Source organism: Hylobates moloch, unplaced genomic scaffold (assembly GCF_009828535.3).
Source record: "Hylobates moloch isolate HMO894 unplaced genomic scaffold, HMol_V3 SCAFFOLD_5, whole genome shotgun sequence".
Lineage (NCBI taxonomy): Eukaryota > Metazoa > Chordata > Mammalia > Primates > Hylobatidae > Hylobates > Hylobates moloch.
In genome coordinates this window covers 111318508-111336122 of record NW_026652280.1, presented here as the reverse complement: position 1 = coordinate 111336122, position 17615 = coordinate 111318508, and the positions used below count along the sequence as shown (strand labels likewise).

Below are 17615 nucleotides of genomic sequence, written 5' to 3'. Positions count from 1 at the left end.
GGAAACTACCTTCTCTTTGTTGGTATACTAACAGTGTAAATGGTTTCCTTTCCAAAGCAAGCCCTTGTGATTCGAAATGGTGAGAAAATGAGCATAAATGCAGAGGACGTTGTGGTTGGGGATCTGGTAGAAGTAAAAGGAGGGGACCGAATTCCTGCTGACCTCAGAATCATATCTGCAAATGGCTGCAAGGTAGATCTTTTATTTTAACAAACCTCATAGCTAGCTCTGCTGTTTGGGCAGCTTGATTTGAGGGGTACAGTAGCCCATGATAAAGCTGGTGTATTCACATGACATTTTTGTTCTTTTCCTCACATATAGGTGGATAACTCCTCACTCACTGGTGAATCAGAACCCCAGACTAGGTCTCCAGATTTCACAAATGAAAACCCCCTGGAGACGAGGAACATTGCCTTCTTTTCAACCAATTGTGTTGAAGGTAGGCCATTTTTGGGCACTTTGAGCATGGCGTGGTATTTCTCTTGGGCATTAACAAAATCAAAACCATAGGCACGATCTCTTGTTTTATTGGCTCCATTTCTGATAACTTGTGTCAAGCACAGAGCAGAGGTGTTTTCCTAGCTGGCAGGAAACCTTGTGGCAATTTCCCTTCCCTCCACTTCCACCCTGCCTATTCTGTCAGCAACACCAGTCTGGCATGGGTGTTAGAGCTGCTGTCCTGCTACTGGAGAGAAGTCCCTTTGCCAAACAGCATGTACAACCAAAGAGCTGGCCCTTAAAAAGTGTGCTTTTATCAACTCTTTTTCTTTTTTTAGTCATCCTACGTAATTGTGTAAAATCTGTGGCTTCCTTCAGGTTAGATACAATTAGGTACAGTTCTCCCTCCCCTTCTTTTTAAGGCACCGCACGTGGTATTGTTGTCTACACTGGGGATCGCACTGTGATGGGAAGAATTGCCACACTTGCTTCTGGGCTCGAAGGAGGCCAGACCCCCATTGCTGCAGAAATTGAACATTTTATCCACATCATCACGGGTGTGGCTGTGTTCCTGGGTGTGTCTTTCTTCATCCTTTCTCTCATCCTTGAGTACACCTGGCTTGAGGCTGTCATCTTCCTCATCGGTATCATCGTAGCCAATGTGCCAGAAGGTTTGCTGGCCACTGTCACGGTAAGAGGCAGGTGATGGTCACCCTGACTCAGATCAGCTTGCATGAATGTTACACTCTTCCGCTATCCTATTCTAAGGTATTGCCAACTTATGTTTTATTCTGGATGTTTGATATAGTTTTTCTTGAGAGCCACATCACATGATGAGTTTTGACAGTGAGAAAACCTCAGCATTTGTTTATACGTAAGATAACCCCAGAGCATACATTTTGCTTTTAAATTATCACGTGGTCCAGAACAGTGCAGTGGAGAAAGGAGAAGAACTTGGGATCAAGTAGGGGGATAGAATATGGTAGAATCCTGTTACTATTTTTCTTAATAGATTGCTTTTCTGGAAGGAAGGGGAAGCCTCATGTATGGGTTCCCCTTATTATTTCTTCAAACTTCAGAAGACGGTTGGAGAGATTTAATTTTAGACAAATTTCTTCCACATTAGGGTATAGCAAGAATCTTTGTAGAATTCCAACCTGGTTGAGTGAAGTAATAATCTTCCTAATATTTTTTAGGTCTGTCTGACACTTACTGCCAAACGCATGGCGAGGAAAAACTGCTTAGTGAAGAACTTAGAAGCTGTGGAGACCTTGGGGTCCACATCCACCATCTGCTCAGATAAAACTGGAACTCTGACTCAGAACCGGATGACAGTGGCCCACATGTGGTTTGACAATCAAATCCATGAAGCTGATACGACAGAGAATCAGAGTGGTAAGGCCAGGGCTACCACACACCTCAGCCACCTGCTCACTTTGCTTGGTTTTTTTTTCTTTTAAGAAATTGCATGAAATTTCTTTTTTTTTTTTTTTTTAAGCTTTCAGCTTTTTCTTTCTTTCTTTTTTTTTTTTTTTATCATTTAGTGAAGAGTCAAGGGTATGGGATATTGACTTTTTGCATGTCAGTAGAAACTTTAAATTGCCCTACAAACGTGATTGAAGAATGCCTAAAATGTGATTGGTTTCATTAATTGGGAAATGAGATGTATCACTGCAGATTTCTATGGGACTTTAATAGGAGAACTGAGAACATAGCCTTTGAAGTTAATGCATTATTGTTCTGTTGTGTTTTCTTGCCTCCATCAGGTGTCTCTTTTGACAAGACTTCAGCTACCTGGCTTGCTCTGTCCAGAATTGCAGGTCTTTGTAACAGGGCAGTGTTTCAGGCTAACCAGGAAAACCTACCTATTCTTAAGGTATACTCAAGAGTTAACTAATGGGTTGCCTTTTGGAGGGATGTAGACAGCACATGAGAACTGCCATTTGAGTGTTAAAAGTAGCAAATTACCTTTGTGGTCTGTGTGACTGTTCACTGTAGAACACCTGGAGTGGTCTGTGCAGTACTTTGCTGTGTGTAACTTACATTGTGTTGCCTGTAGATCCTGATGTATTATAGGACCCCCTGCTCCATATAGGTTGATTAAAAAGGGAAGATGCAGTAAAAATCTGATCAAAGTGGGATGGGAGGAGACGGAAGACAGTCTTTATTGGTGAAAAACCTAATTCATCTGCTTTTACTACTCTGAGTTTATATGTTATCACCTAACCTAGTGGACAGTGAGAGCTGAGGGCTGTAATGACTCCATAATCGTATTTGCATATTAGGATACAGTAGATTCCAGTAAATCCTTTAAGCCATTTATTTTCCTGAAATAGCTCAGCTTATCTTATCTTATTGGTTCTTAGCTTGTTTACTAATGATGTAAAAATAAGCTCCAGGCCAAAATAAGCCCAGCCTTAGCCTGTGGAATTCTGATGCAGTTTGAAATGATTGAGATTTTACTATGCTGCCCAAGTGAAGGTGCAGTCTCAGAAGGATCGTGAATTGTACAAAGTCCTGTAGGAGAAGAAAGCTATGTGAGGCTCTCGGTCCCACATTCTCTGCGAAGCTGCCTGTAGTAGTTGTGGGTATAAACTAAGTTGCCAAAGGGAATATGGCTTGGATGTAACTCAAATGCCTTCTGTGGTGAGGACAGGGTTCATTTATTCTGCAAAGGAGATTTTCTTGGCATTGAATTGATACTGATTTGAGGATAATGTTGTTTATCTTGGGAATAAAACTTGAGATAAATGTTTTATGTTTTTCTTTACCTCAAAGTGGAAACGTTCTAGGCTTTGAGCATCAGGTCCCACAAGGATCAAATCTTTCCTGATTAAAAACCCCAGAAAGGTAGCAGAAGCTGCATTCCAAGTATTTCTGGAGTTTGGCCATGTTGATGGCATTATTACTAAAAAGCGGGGAGGGGGAAGCAGCCCTATTCTGCTTTTATTAAAAATGGCTTTTATTAAAATAACTGGCTTTTATTTAAAATGTCCCCCACTTACTTTGTGTTTCTTTCCAAACCCAGCCAACTTCCTTGCTCTGTGGAGCTGCTATACTTCTGAGCATTGATATGTTCATCTGCATATGCAGCCTTACATGTTAAAGTTCTAAAAGGTTTACCTATATAAAAGTTGTTTACAACTGAAAATGCTTTCAGTATGTCAAAATATAAGTGTGTCATCATGTATCACAGAAAATGTGTGTGTCACTGAAGCGTGGGCTTTAACTAAAATGTTACGTGGTTCGATTTTATTACTGTTGGAGCTGGTAATAGCTTTCAGTTCACATCCTTCAGGCCAAGTTAATTTTGCGCAGCTATGATTAGAATATACAGTCTTCTACTTTGCCCTTGACACAGGCAGTTTGTCCCCAGTCCTGAGACCTTAAGCATTTTCTTATGAATTCTGCGGTAATGAAAGGTGCTATAAATGTTTAGTCTCTCACTTGGTATTTTCAGATAAGTAACCAGAAATAGGTAGTTGGGAATAGCATTGGCTTTGAGACTTTTCAGTAGGCCAGGGAAAGATAGAAATAGAGTGCAGTAGGTTGGAAGGGTGTGTTATACCTCTTCTAGGGAAGGTGACACCTTCCCACACCCTTCTTTCACTAGAAGCTGCTGTGGGGCAGGGAAGGACGTTGGGGTTTGAGTCTGAAGCTCTGTGAACAGCAGTAGTCTGGGCTAGAGGGACTCCTGTCCCACTTAACACCGCTGCTTCCTTCTTGCCCATCCTCTGCTACCTCTGACAAGATTGGAATGTGTCTTGAGTTATTTTTCCTGTGTTTTAGTGATGCCTCAGTGAAATTTTTTGGAGATAATTTACAGATGATGTCTCTGTTCACAGCGGGCAGTTGCAGGAGATGCCTCTGAGTCAGCACTCTTAAAGTGCATAGAGCTGTGCTGTGGTTCCGTGAAGGAGATGAGAGAAAGATACGCCAAAATCGTCGAGATACCCTTCAACTCCACCAACAAGTACCAGGTCTGAAGATTGATGGGTACACGGAGGGCGAGGGCAAGCTGGGGGACAAAGAGAGGAGGTACATGAGCAGGAAGAGGAAATATTCTCCCTTTGGAGTTTTATAAGCTTTAGCTTTAAATTTTGCCCTTGATTACATATAGAATGTCATAATTTAGTTGAATATCAGCAGGATAAATGAAGCCTCTTGCAAAACACTGTTGAGCCCTTTTGAATACTTGTGGTTTGGGGTGGGTGTGGGCATGTGGGGTGGGTGTGGGCGTGTGGGGAGGGGGCTGGAGGTGTGTGTGCACAAGTGTGCCCCAGTCCCTGTGTTCTGAAATTTTGTATGTGTTCTTTTTTAATGTGAACGAGTGTCAGGAATTTATGAATACATCATAGTGCTCATTTTTTTTTTTTCTGTAGCATTCAAAGTATGTTACAGGTATAAGATACTTGAGAGTTCAGAAAGAAGGGATCTTGGGTCTTTTATAGCAAATACTAAATAGTAAGTGAAGCTTTGTTTTCCACCATGGACTGCCACACATCCAACCATCCAATGTTTATATCTCAACAATCCTTCACAGTTGTCCATTCATAAGAACCCCAACACGTCGGAGCCCCGACACCTGTTGGTGATGAAGGGCGCCCCGGAAAGGATCCTAGACCGTTGCAGCTCTATCCTCCTCCACGGCAAGGAGCAGCCCCTGGATGAGGAGCTGAAAGACGCCTTTCAGAACGCCTATTTGGAGCTGGGGGGCCTCGGAGAACGAGTCCTAGGTATGCAGATAACCTGGTAACAGAGTGCCTGGGCACGTTTCTATCCAGTAACCTAGTCTGGTAGACAGTTAACAAATGATCCTATGAACCTCTATGTCTTGTTGACCTTCCTCTACATCTTTTAGGGGCAATCCTCCTATTTGTTTATTTGCCCCCTATTATTTTGAAAACAATAAGTGCTGGAGAAATGTTCAGCGTATTGGGCTGTGAGAAACAATGTCCTGATGGTTTGCTTCTGACTTGTACTTAGACCTTTGGTCTCATGCTAGTCAGTTCTGTTGGTTTTTAAAAAAAAAAAAAGTGGTGGAAGAAGATCTTTCTTATCTAACCTTTGTTGCTATGGACGTGACTAACAAGCCTAATTAAATTAAAGTTAATTAATTCTTAGTGTGTCTAAGTTAGATATACTATTTCCTGACTGCCTTGGAATGGGTGTGAATTTACATGAGCACTTAATGTGCTCAGCTCAGAAACTAGACTAACGGTAAACTTTTAGTCTAAGATGCTACCTATTTTTTTCTACCCTGACAGCTACTGAGGCTGAGAAGTTCACTTTACCCATTGTCTAATGTATTTGGAAAAGTGGCATTTATAATACTTTGTAGGTTGACAGATACTACATTCATTATTTATATAATGCTTCCTATTCTCTTAACTTGGGTAAATCTAACTCATGGTATCTTTCGTATGTGTCTATCCAACCGAAGGATTGCTATCTTCTCTTAAGTATTTTTCACTTCCCTACCTCCACCACACCAAAGTGGAAGCAGTCTCTCTTCTTTGAGTCCACATGGCACGTTAAAGATCATTGTAACATCATACAACATTGAAAAGAATGTCTTACATTATCTTGATTCTTGTATTTACTATACTAGATGATAAACCCTCTGGGCAGAATGCATCTGATCTGTACTTATCCTCAAAAGTAGCTAGCATGATGTCCCACACTGGTGCTCGGTAATGTTTCAGTTAAATGAACAAGAGAGCAGAGGTATGGCCTTGATTCCAGAGAAGGAAGCTGAGGCAGATAATTCCATGATTTGCCAAATCCAAATAACTTAATGTCATCATCAGTGGGCAAGTCTAGAACCCTAATATCCTGGTGCTCAAAGTTAGTGTTATCAATTCAGTCTTCTTCACATTAAACAATTTCCAATTCCTTTGAGGCCTGGTGTGATGGATTCTGTCTTTCGAATGCTTTTTTTTTTTTTTTCAGTGACTCTATCGTTCATAAATGTTAAACAAAACCCTCACTCTGTTATAAAAATATAGACTTCAAAAATTTTCCAAAGTAAACATTCCAGAGAAAGGTAGGTGGGCTGAATAGGCTGCTGTTGTCCTTCTTACTGCCCGGCGTCACTGAAATTTTCAAAGGCTCCTGTCCTCCTCGCAGGTTTCTGCCACCTCTTTCTGCCAGATGAACAGTTTCCTGAAGGGTTCCAGTTTGACACTGACGATGTGAATTTCCCTATCGATAATCTGTGCTTTGTTGGGCTCATCTCCATGATTGACCCTCCACGGGCGGCCGTTCCTGATGCCGTGGGCAAATGTCGAAGTGCTGGAATTAAGGTAGTGCCCGGGCGCCTCCTTGGCTTCATCTGTTAGTGCCTTGGGACACCCTACTCAGTGAATGTTGCCTTTTGAGGTCCAGATGGCCAGCTGTTTTATCTCACCTGGAGTATTAATTTCTCATCTCCAAAGCTTTACTTCCACCCAGAAAGGACCAAATAGTATTAAAATATGATGGTGTAAACACACAAGGAATTAAAATTTTTTTTGGAAAGCAGTTGTTTAAAAAAGAAATGTAAGCAAAGTAAAAAACAGCAAAAGACTTGAAGTTTTAAAATACTTGCATTATTCTAAGTTAATGTACCTTATGCAATGAATGGCATATCTTCTGTGTTTTCAGTTAACTGTTAATGAGTGTTTGGTGTCCTCTCTGTATCTGTCTTTTTTTAAGTAGCTGAATATTACTCAAGTGCACTAATATCCTGTTGCTGGGTATTTGATTTGTTTCCGTTTTTACTCTCAGGATTTTATTTTATTTATTTTTTGAGACAGAGTCTTGCTCTATTGCCCAGGCTGGAGTGTCATAGCACGATCTCGGCTCACTGCAACCTCCGCCTCCCAGGTTCAAGCAATTCTCCTGCCTCGGCCTCCCAAGCAGCTGGGATTACAGGCACCCACCACCATGCCCAGCTAATTTTTGTATTTTTAAGTAAAGATAGGGTTTTGCCATGTTGGCCAGGCTGGTCTCAAACTCCTGACCTCAGGTGATCTGCCCACCTAGGGTTACAAGCGTGAGCCACCACACCCGACCTACTCTCAGGATTAATACTGCCCTGAAAAGCTCTGTAGAAGTTATTTCCTCACCATTCTGACTGCTTCTTTTTAAAGTATATTCTAAGTATAATCACTGCATCAAAAAATAACAATTTTGAATTCTTGTCACATGTAGCATTTCCTCCAAATTGTGCCAATTTGAGAATGCTAGCCAGTAGCATGTGGTGTCTTCACAGTCCCACCAGCATCAGATTTTTATCCTTTTTTTTTTTTTTTTTTTGCTGGTTTTAGTAATTTTCAAGTATTTTTATATAACTCTGTAGAAGGAAAAATAGACATTGTGTATGCTAGTGATTGTGTACCAAGATAAAACCTGAGTATTGCCTTTGTGTTTCCTTTCTGTGGATATATATGTTTATATTTTTGGCTAATCGATGTTTATTAGTTTTATATTTGCATTCCTTTCCTTTTGATAGTCTAAGCCGAATCATCCTTAGTATTTACTCTTGCCTACTGGATATAAGACTTTAAGGTCATTTACTTGGCAGTTGCATTCAACACATTGTCTTGTTTATTACAGGTCATCATGGTCACAGGAGACCATCCAATCACAGCTAAAGCTATTGCCAAAGGTGTGGGCATCATCTCAGAAGGCAATGAGACCGTAGAAGACATTGCTGCCCGCCTCAACATCCCAGTCAGCCAGGTGAACCCCAGGTAAGGCAGGAAGTTCAAATTACAGTCTGCTGTGAACGAGCAAATAAGTGATGGTTTAAAATCTTCAGCATGGTTCTATAATGGTTTGCATCTAGGCTTGCTCTGAGTAGGAAATGTACCTGCACTGCCAGAAAGCAACCTTGTCATTCCTAAGGAGGGTTTTAAGTAAGAGCAAGTCATAATAATTAGCACTTAGATGGTATTTACTGTTCTAAGAGCTTGATATGGTGACCTATTATTTGCAGAGCAGGGAAGGTAAGGATTCAAGAGGCTTTTGAAGTACCTCACAACTGGTGAAGTCATGCAGTAAATTCAGCAGTCTAGCTTCTGATTTCATGCTGTTAACCACCGAGCTCTACTGCCTAGCACCTAGCATCTTGACACTTTCCAGGTCCACACAACATAATAAAATAAGGAAGGGACAATTACTTAGGCCATTCAGGCAAACACAGGAAACATTTGGCAATGACGTAAAATAGATAATAGCAAATTGGTTTTAAGGTTTAGGGCCCTTTCACCCTATGTTAGGGTTAGAGGAGAGTTTGGTCTTGTCAACTCTGCCATTTTTTAAAACTTGGTTATATTTCTTTTTTTTCTTTGGAGTCTCGCTCTGTCACCCCGGTTGGAGTGCAGTGTCATGATCTTGGCTCACTGCAACCTCGACCTCCTGAGTTCAAGTGATTCTCCTGCCTCAGCCTCCCAAGTAGCTGGGATTACAGGCCCCCACCACCATGCCCAGCTAATTTTTGAATTTTTAGTAGAGATGGGGTTTCACCATTTTGGCAAGCTGGTCTCGAACTCCTGACCTCAAGTGATCCGCTCACCTCAGCCTCCCAAAGTGCTGGGATTACAGGCATGAGCCACACACCCAGCTAAAACTTGGTTATATTTCAGCATGTCTTATAAAGATAGGGAAAGGAAGAATACAGACAGGCCTGCCTTAGAGATCATGAGCCTGAAATGAGAAAATGCTCTGTAACCTGTAAAGTACCGAACACTTAATAGCTTTTACGTGCTGGGGAAAATTCTTTCTTCGTTTTGTTTACAAAGTGATCTGCATAAGAATATCCCCTCTTGAGGTGATGGACACGTGCTGGTGATGTGATGTGTGACTTTTTTTTTTTTTTTTGTCCTAATTCTAGGGATGCCAAGGCCTGCGTAGTACATGGCAGTGATCTAAAGGACATGACCTCCGAGCAGCTGGATGACATTTTGAAGTACCACACTGAGATTGTGTTTGCCAGGACCTCCCCTCAGCAGAAGCTCATCATTGTGGAAGGCTGCCAGAGACAGGTCAGCCAGCACAAGGATCAGGCTGCTTTGGGCACTGCTGCCTTTAGGGATTGGAGTTCCAGTGGAAACAGCAATGGTGATGGATGCATACCTCACTGTATTAGACTCAGTATAAATAGGCCAGTAGGAAGCTCCTAGGCATAGAGAGGGTGACTTGTTAATGGTTTAGCAGTGACAGAAGCATCTTAAAGTCCAGGTGTCCACTGTGTCCCAAAGCCTGACCCCTCCGTGGAGTCATCTGATATGGGGTCCTAATATTTGCAATAGAGATGTGAGTGGTCAGACTACAGGGCGTGCATACAGGAATGGGATTTTCTGGAGTGCCACCCACCAGAGTCAGTACTTTGAGTAGCTCTTGTTAATGCCGGGGGCTATGTTTGTTGTCACTTCTCAGTTCTGTTATTTGGTGTAGGGCCTGTGTGAATACTTCCCTGTGACAGTTCTCAGGCTTCATCGTCTCAACAGGAAAGGAGCAGTGTCTGTAATGAGTGCTCAGTGGGGCCATGCATTGCACTATTTCCATCGCTAGAAAAAGTGATGGGTATTAACCCATTTTCCCTTTTCTGGGGTAGGGTGCTATCGTGGCTGTGACTGGTGATGGTGTGAATGACTCTCCAGCTTTGAAGAAAGCAGACATTGGGGTTGCTATGGGGATTGCTGGCTCAGATGTGTCCAAGCAAGCTGCTGACATGATTCTTTTGGATGACAACTTTGCCTCAATTGTGACTGGAGTAGAGGAAGGTGAGAGCTATTGAAGGTGTACACCAAGATCTTATTCAGATACTGCCCATTAGCATCCATTTCTGTATACTTCTTGGATATGTTCAGTTTCCAGTGTGCTTGTCTCATAAGCTAACAGTAAAAAATCTTGCTTTTCATAGGTCGTCTGATCTTTGATAACTTGAAGAAATCCATTGCTTATACCTTAACCAGTAACATTCCCGAGATCACCCCATTCCTGATATTTATTATTGCAAACATTCCACTACCACTGGGGACTGTCACCATCCTCTGCATTGACTTGGGCACTGACATGGTGAGTGTCACAACAGCTACAGATCGATAGTAGTGAGGTGTGAGCTGTGTCTTCATTCACTGGCACTGTGCTCCCGGCATCCATGAGGCTGGCGTTGGGAAAAGAAATTCTCAGGACCAATATCCAGTGTGTGTCCCAATCCCAGTATCACAGAATCAGTATTACCACTCTTCAAGGCAGCAGTTAACATTTGTTTATCAGATGGGAATCTTTATTTTTGTATACTCACCTAAAAGATTTTTAAATGGGAGGGCAAGAATTTTATAACAAAATGTTCACAATATTGGCTTCCTTATTTTTAGTAACTAAATTCCTTTTCCCCACCCCTTCCCAGGTTCCTGCCATCTCCCTGGCTTATGAGCAGGCTGAGAGTGACATCATGAAGAGACAGCCCAGAAATCCCAAAACAGACAAACTTGTGAATGAGCGGCTGATCAGCATGGCCTATGGGCAGATTGGTAAGCTGCAGCCTGGAGTGGTAAGCTGGCACATCTAAGGCATCTGAGGTGATGGTGTCCACCTCAGGTTGAGGTTGATTTCAGAGACTGCAAATCCAGGGCGACTTTCAGGTCTAGGATGAGCCCTAACAGGGTGAGCCTGTGGAGTTTCTCTGAACTCTCTTCCATGTGAGAATACATCTGTTGCTGTTTGCCCAGTTACCTTTTGTGGAAACTGGTTTTCTATACCGAGCACCTTGGAACTAGGCTCAACTCTGCCTGAGAAATGAGGATGTCCTTCCTCACTGAGCCTTGCGGAACATGAGGCATGGTTCTGAGGAATTGTGTGTACTGACGCACAGGCTGCTTTCCCTGGAGATACATACTTATCTGTCACTCACTTGGATGGAGTCAGGCATTGGAGAAAGTATATGTGTTTGAAAGTTTGGCTGGTAGGTCACCACCAAAGGGTGATCCTCCATCCAGCTCACACTGGACTTCTGCCCCCGCAGTGCAGCATGACTAGCTAACAGGTGGTCTAGGTGGTGGGCAATCAGCATGCCATTTGTTTTTAAATCCTCTGCCTAGGGTTCCTTCAAGAGAACCTGGTGAAGCCACCATGGATGTCTTATTCTCCTGGATTAATGGGTCACATAACTGTGAACACTTGGATAAAGTAGAACAGATTAGAACATTGTGGAAATTATGGCAAAGATTCATTAGACAGTTGTTGGCAACAAAGTAATTGGCTGGTGGCCCATCCTGACCTTCTCCAAGGAGGCCTACTTTTGAGAGGAAGGAACACTAGGTCTCTGGTGGTTTAGGATGAAACCCTGCCCTGAGGAACTTGGAGCAGCGTGGTTAAATTGGATGCCAGGGGAGGAGGGTCCTGAAGGTGTGGAGAAGAGTCAGAAAGTGCCACAGTGGCTAGAAAAATGGCAGCATGTAGGCATTTTGAAAGATGGAAAAGAAGTTATCATTTGTCAGAGATTAAAAAGTAGGGAAGTGGATTTCCCCTAAAGGTCATGCCCTTAGAAGCAGCTGGTCAAGTAACAGGTGGGCATTTTGAGAGCAAGGCACATGTGTCTTTGTGTAGGCTCCAAAAAGTGACTCAAAAAGCAGAGGGCCCTGAGATTGGAGTGTATGCCTGGGGTTCTTCATCCCATCCCTCATAGCCTGTGAGTGACCAGGCAATTCTTTACTGTGCTTTTATCAACCAGGGGGAAACAGTCCTCCATATGTGCTCTCCCAGGCCTGCCGCAGTAATCAGCTGAAGGCTATACAGGTACCCTTGTGTGTGGGGTTCTAGTAATCGGGTTTGTTTTTCCAACTTAGGTATGATCCAGGCCCTGGGCGGTTTCTTTACTTATTTTGTGATTCTGGCTGAGAACGGCTTCCTCCCGCTTCACCTGTTGGGTCTCCGAGTGGACTGGGATGACCGCTGGATCAACGATGTGGAAGACAGCTACGGGCAGCAGTGGGTGAGTGGGCGCCTCTGACCTGACCAGTGTCAGAGCTCCTTAACCCCCAGAAGACTGAGGCCACACTGCCACCAGCCATGCAGGTGAAGAGCCAGAGCTCGCTCATCTTCTCTCTTCTGCATTTCAGACCTATGAGCAGAGGAAAATCGTGGAGTTCACCTGCCACACAGCCTTCTTCGTCAGTATCGTGGTGGTGCAGTGGGCCGACTTGGTCATCTGTAAGACCAGGAGGAATTCGGTCTTCCAGCAGGGGATGAAGTAAGTAATGAAGGACATGTCAAGGCCTTGGCTCAAAGAAGGGGACTGGTGATTTGTAAACCCTTTGCCAAAAACTAAACATGTGACACATATAGCCAGGTTTCTGGAATCTCTAGTTTATAGAGCAGATTTAGGAAGCAAGAAATGTAATTTTCTAGTTTTTTCATCTGACCTCCAAGTTTTCAAGTACAGCTAATACATAAAGATGTTGATCTGCCAATTTAATGCATAGCATTAGAAGATAAACCTTTATTTGCATCTTTGAAGCTTTTTCTCCCCCACTTTGATTTTAGGAACAAGATCTTGATATTTGGCCTCTTTGAAGAGACGGCCCTGGCTGCTTTCCTTTCCTACTGCCCTGGAATGGGTGTTGCTCTTAGGATGTATCCCCTCAAGTAAGTTGATCCTCTTGTAGCTCCAAAAAGTATGAAATAGTATGTGTGGCTTTTCCCCCCATTATTTGTGGTAATAGCTGTTATTTTCAGAATTTTGAGTGGTATGTACAAAAATTCCTATGGGTCGGAAAACTGGGGAAGCTTGACATGTCAGTAAATCAGACTAACAAATCCTGAGGCTTCCATGACAGCAGCTAGTGCTTAGGATTTGGCCCAAGATAAGATAAAGCCACACAGGCTCTAGCTCCATGAATTGCTCAACAGTGAACCGCATTGAGCACTCAGGTCCACCACAGCTGTAGTCCAGTTGTCTTTAGAGGCCAACTGGGGGTATGCTGGAGCTTAGGCGCCCAGGCTCAAATCTTGATTTGCTTGCTTAGTCACTGTCCCATTACAAGTCATCCACCTTTCTAGGACTCTGAATCCTCTCTCTGCTCTCAAAGAAAGAAGGTTGGAGAAACAGATCTGAGGTCCTTTTACTTTATAATCAGTCATGGGTAGAGTTGATCAAAGGAAGCATACTGCTAGTCTTTGGCCTTAAACACAGTGAATGACTTTGCATTTCAGATAAACTTGAATTTTCAAATAGAGGGTTTATCACAAACTCCATTAGCTTTTTGCAACATTGAGTATGCTTGGTGATACCTGGTAACTGATACCTGGTTGAGGTTAAGCAACTGCAACTTGATTAAAACGTGCAATGCCACAGATTGTGGGACCCATTTACAAGTTCCTTTGAAGCTTTTGATTTAAAGCATTAGTCTCCTTTGAATTCCCGCTGTCCTCATCCTTGCTCAGACCCGTCTGGACCATCTCTCAATCCCCTGTTGCCAGCACTTCCTTCAGCTCATCTTATCCTTAAAGTAACCAAAACCCATCAGCCTCATTCACTTCCTGTGGGGTATATGCAGACATCGTCTGTGGTGCAAGATGAGACTGGCATCCAGAGTCAGTCTCATTGTCCCAACCTGTCTTTATAGCTTTATCTTGTACCCCTTACCCATCCAAGCTCATGTTAGGCGAATTCAGCTTTCTTCCTCTGCCTTTGTTTGGTAAGATCCTTCCTCCCCACATCCCTCCTTCTGTTCCCTCTTACCCTGCCAATCCTGATAGTCCCTTCAGGGCCCGTTTCCTTGGAGCTTGTCCCTCCAGGGCCTGTGCACTTGCACCTCTTCTCTGGCATTACTTGTTGCTTTGTCATTTCACCTCCCTGCTAGGTTTTAATCTAGAAGGCATGGGCCACAGTGTCCTTCTTCTCTGTGCATCCCCAGCTCCCTACACAAAGCTGGTGTACCGCAGGGGCCAGCCATCTCCAAATTGAATTCTGTCAGCTTGGGCCATTATGTATCAAGATGGGGCTGGGAGAGGTCACAGAGCTTTCCAAAAAGGCTGATGGAAAATTACACTGAAAAGGGGGCATTTCCATCTTCTGGGTCCTTCCATGGTTTTTTTGCCACCGCCAAAGAGATTGTTCTGACAGGTTCTGCCCAATTTTGGAAGGTGGTTCAGTTATTCGGTGATTGAGTCAAATGTGGTCATCTCTCTTAGCTGCCGTGTCAGACACACAGGAAGAAGAGGAGACCATCGGAGTCCTGCCCAGGGACAGCCTTTCTCACACCATAGCAGGGAGCTTGTGATCACGGAGGCTGCCTGGAGCCTGTCAGCAGGCTAGAGACTGTGTGGCTCAGCCTCCAGCCCCCTGGAAGCCTTTGGGCTCAGCTTTTTTCAGTCCCCAGGACCAGGACTCAGAACACAGAGCTGCATATCCCAAATGCTGTTGTCAGAGATCAAATTTGGGGAACGCATAAACTGGTTTTGACCCACACTGGCAGGTCTTTATCTTCAAATGCTGGGATATTAGGCAGATGGTCTTAAAAGTTTCTTAAACACTTTAGAAATGAAAGAAAGAAAATGTTCAGTTGCTCTGGGATGGTTAACGGACAATGTACTCTGCTCATCCTATAAACCAAGTCTTAATGAAATCCAAACTGAAGATGAGTAGGGATTCCATTACAAAGTCTGCAGAGTGATTTCCTCTGCGTCTCTAGGCCCTGGGCACATGGAGCAGCAGTCTGTTTTAAGACATTTTTATTTGTTCTGTTAATGACTCAGTAGTTAACTGTGACTGTACTTGGCTTCTCCTTTCAGGCTGATTATTTCGTTGTCACTGGTGACGTGCAGTTTCTCTTTATTTGAACTGTGTTTGTGTGCACATAAATTGGTACCTCATTCTATTTCCAGACCTACCTGGTGGTTCTGTGCCTTCCCCTACTCTCTTCTCATCTTCCTATATGACGAAGTCAGAAAACTCATCATCAGGCGACGCCCTGGAGGTAATTATGCACATTCTGACTTTGGTTGGAGGAGGAGCTGGAGGGGCTGTAGTTCTATTGGCTTTTTGTTTCCCTCGGGGTGTCTGGGCTCCCTCAGTGGTCAGTCTGATTAGTTAAGGTGATTGGACCAGCAAACTGACCATAGTCACATCTTCAGAATGTAGATCTCAGTTACAGTTTGAGGACTGGTCATGTTTTAGACTTTAAAATACAAACCAAGTATGATTTAGTGAAAACTTGTCAGAAATCTAAACCATCTTTCCAGGTAACTTGGTATTCCTAAAAACATTTAAGTAAGTACAGTTGAGGTCCCATGTTTGGATTTTAACCCACCCGACCCCCATCATCCTTCGGTTGGTTTTCATCCGTTTCCCTCTGTAATGCTGGAGCAAGGAAGACTCACTGTAGTGTGTCTTGTCTGTCTCTTTGCCACCCACAGGCTGGGTGGAGAAGGAAACCTACTACTAGTCCCCCGTCCTGCACGCCGTGGAGCATCAGGCCACACACTCTGCATCCGTCACCCACCCCCTCTTTGTGTACTTCAGTCTTGGAGTTTGGAACTCTACCCTGGTAGGAAAGCACCGCAGCATGTGGGGAAGCAAGACGTCCTGGAATGAAGCATGTAGCTCTATGGGGGGAGGGGGGAGGGCTGCCTGAAAACCATCCATCTGTGGAAATGACAGCGGGGAAGGTTTTTATGTGCCTTTTTGTTTTTGTAAAAAAGGAACACCCGGAAAGACTGAAAGAATACATTTTATATCTGGATTTTTACAAATAAAGATGGCTATTATAATGGAATTTGTCTGTGCCCTCGTCGCTTCTTTGGTACAGATGTCTATGTGATCTGGAGCTGTGGTTTTCAACACGAGTCCCTGACCAGCAGTTTATCAGCATCACCTGGTTGCTTGCTAGGAAGGCAGGCCCAGACCCACTGAGTCAGAGATGCATCAGCAATGTGGCTTAATAAGCCCTCAGGTGATTTTGATTCACATTCACGTTTGGAATCCACTGGCTAAAAGGAAGCATTGTGCCCGTGCTCTTTTATTTGGAGTAGGTGAGTTTACCTGACCCATTTTTTCTGGCTGCTGCCTTAGCATCTGGCTTTTTGATGGAAAAGCACCTCGCCTAAAGGATTTCCAGACCCTCAGAGTATAATAAACTGCAGATGAGGCCCTTCTCTTCCAGTCTAAAACAGAGACCTGAAGCCTTCCTGCTTTCCCTCCAGAGATCACCACCACATCTCAAGTGTCTCTAGCCCAGGGCTTATCTGAGAAGCAGAAATCTATCCCACACAGTCTGCCTGGGCATGTGTGCTGAGAAGTGGTTCCCTTCCTTCCATATAGTGTGTTCCTAATTTAGCATCAATGACACAATTTCAGCAAGTGGTTATGTGCCAGCAGGCACTTAAGAAAAAGGTGAAAGAGATGAGATGTGTTTACTTCAGGGTCAAGTCTGAGAACACCTCCTTTCAGAGCTGCTGTAAAAGGCTCCCCTCAGTCTCAGCCATGAGTGGTGCAGAGTGCTGTTAACTGCCGGTGCTTCTCCCAGGCTGTCATTGCCAAGTGTTGCCTCCAAGCAAACACAACAAGCAAACTCCTTACCTCTGGCACCAAACAGTGATCGTGATCTGCCAGATGATCATAGTGTCTTTTTTCTCTGAAAAGCTTAACTCAGTCCTCATGCTTGGTTGCTGTGCACTTCCAAGCTGGGCCGATGCAGGAGGAGGCAGGGGTGATTCCTGTACGCTGGGGCTGTGGTTGCTGCACCCACCCACTCCAGCCGCAGAACTGGGAGGGGCAGGTGGTCTTGGACTCTCCTTTCTTGGGGCACTTTCCCCTGGGATGATCTCTACATTTGTCTGCAAGTCATCTTTAAAATGAGCCATTTGCTCAGATCAAGATAAGGAAACTAGGAGGAAACTAACAGAACTAAAAGATCATGGGATTAGAAGGTTGTGAGTCAGGTAGCAACTGGATCCTCCTGGAAGGCACTTTACTGGCCCAGCTGTGACGGCAGGGCCAGTCACACAAGACGTCTCTTGTGAGGTCAGGCTGGCACTGGTGGTATCCATACCACGACTCCCTGTATGTCTACTTTCGGCATCCCTGGAGAAGACCAGTGCACATACGCTGCTGTGATGAAGGTCATGGGCATTTCTTGATGCAAAAGATTTGAAACACTCTGAGACTTTAGCTTCTGACAAGGGGA

General features: G+C 43.9%; 1 protein-coding gene across 1 annotated transcript in view; it reads left to right on the top strand.

The window, feature by feature from the left end:
* ATP1A1 (ATPase Na+/K+ transporting subunit alpha 1) overlaps window positions 1-16205 on the top strand; it is a 31850-nt gene extending 15645 nt beyond the window's left edge. Inside the window, exons 6-23 of the mRNA XM_032154887.2 lie at window positions 58-192; window positions 322-439; window positions 861-1129; window positions 1635-1833; window positions 2205-2314; window positions 4284-4418; window positions 4982-5174; window positions 6568-6743; window positions 8038-8174; window positions 9317-9467; window positions 10040-10208; window positions 10349-10503; window positions 10838-10961; window positions 12276-12421; window positions 12549-12679; window positions 12973-13074; window positions 15316-15407; window positions 15847-16205. Of these exons, the coding sequence (XP_032010778.1) occupies window positions 58-192; window positions 322-439; window positions 861-1129; window positions 1635-1833; window positions 2205-2314; window positions 4284-4418; window positions 4982-5174; window positions 6568-6743; window positions 8038-8174; window positions 9317-9467; window positions 10040-10208; window positions 10349-10503; window positions 10838-10961; window positions 12276-12421; window positions 12549-12679; window positions 12973-13074; window positions 15316-15407; window positions 15847-15875 (2571 nt within the window). The 3' untranslated portion in view covers window positions 15876-16205. The remainder of the gene's footprint in view (window positions 1-57; window positions 193-321; window positions 440-860; window positions 1130-1634; window positions 1834-2204; window positions 2315-4283; window positions 4419-4981; window positions 5175-6567; window positions 6744-8037; window positions 8175-9316; window positions 9468-10039; window positions 10209-10348; window positions 10504-10837; window positions 10962-12275; window positions 12422-12548; window positions 12680-12972; window positions 13075-15315; window positions 15408-15846) is intronic.
* Window positions 16206-17615: the final 1410 nt, after the last annotated feature.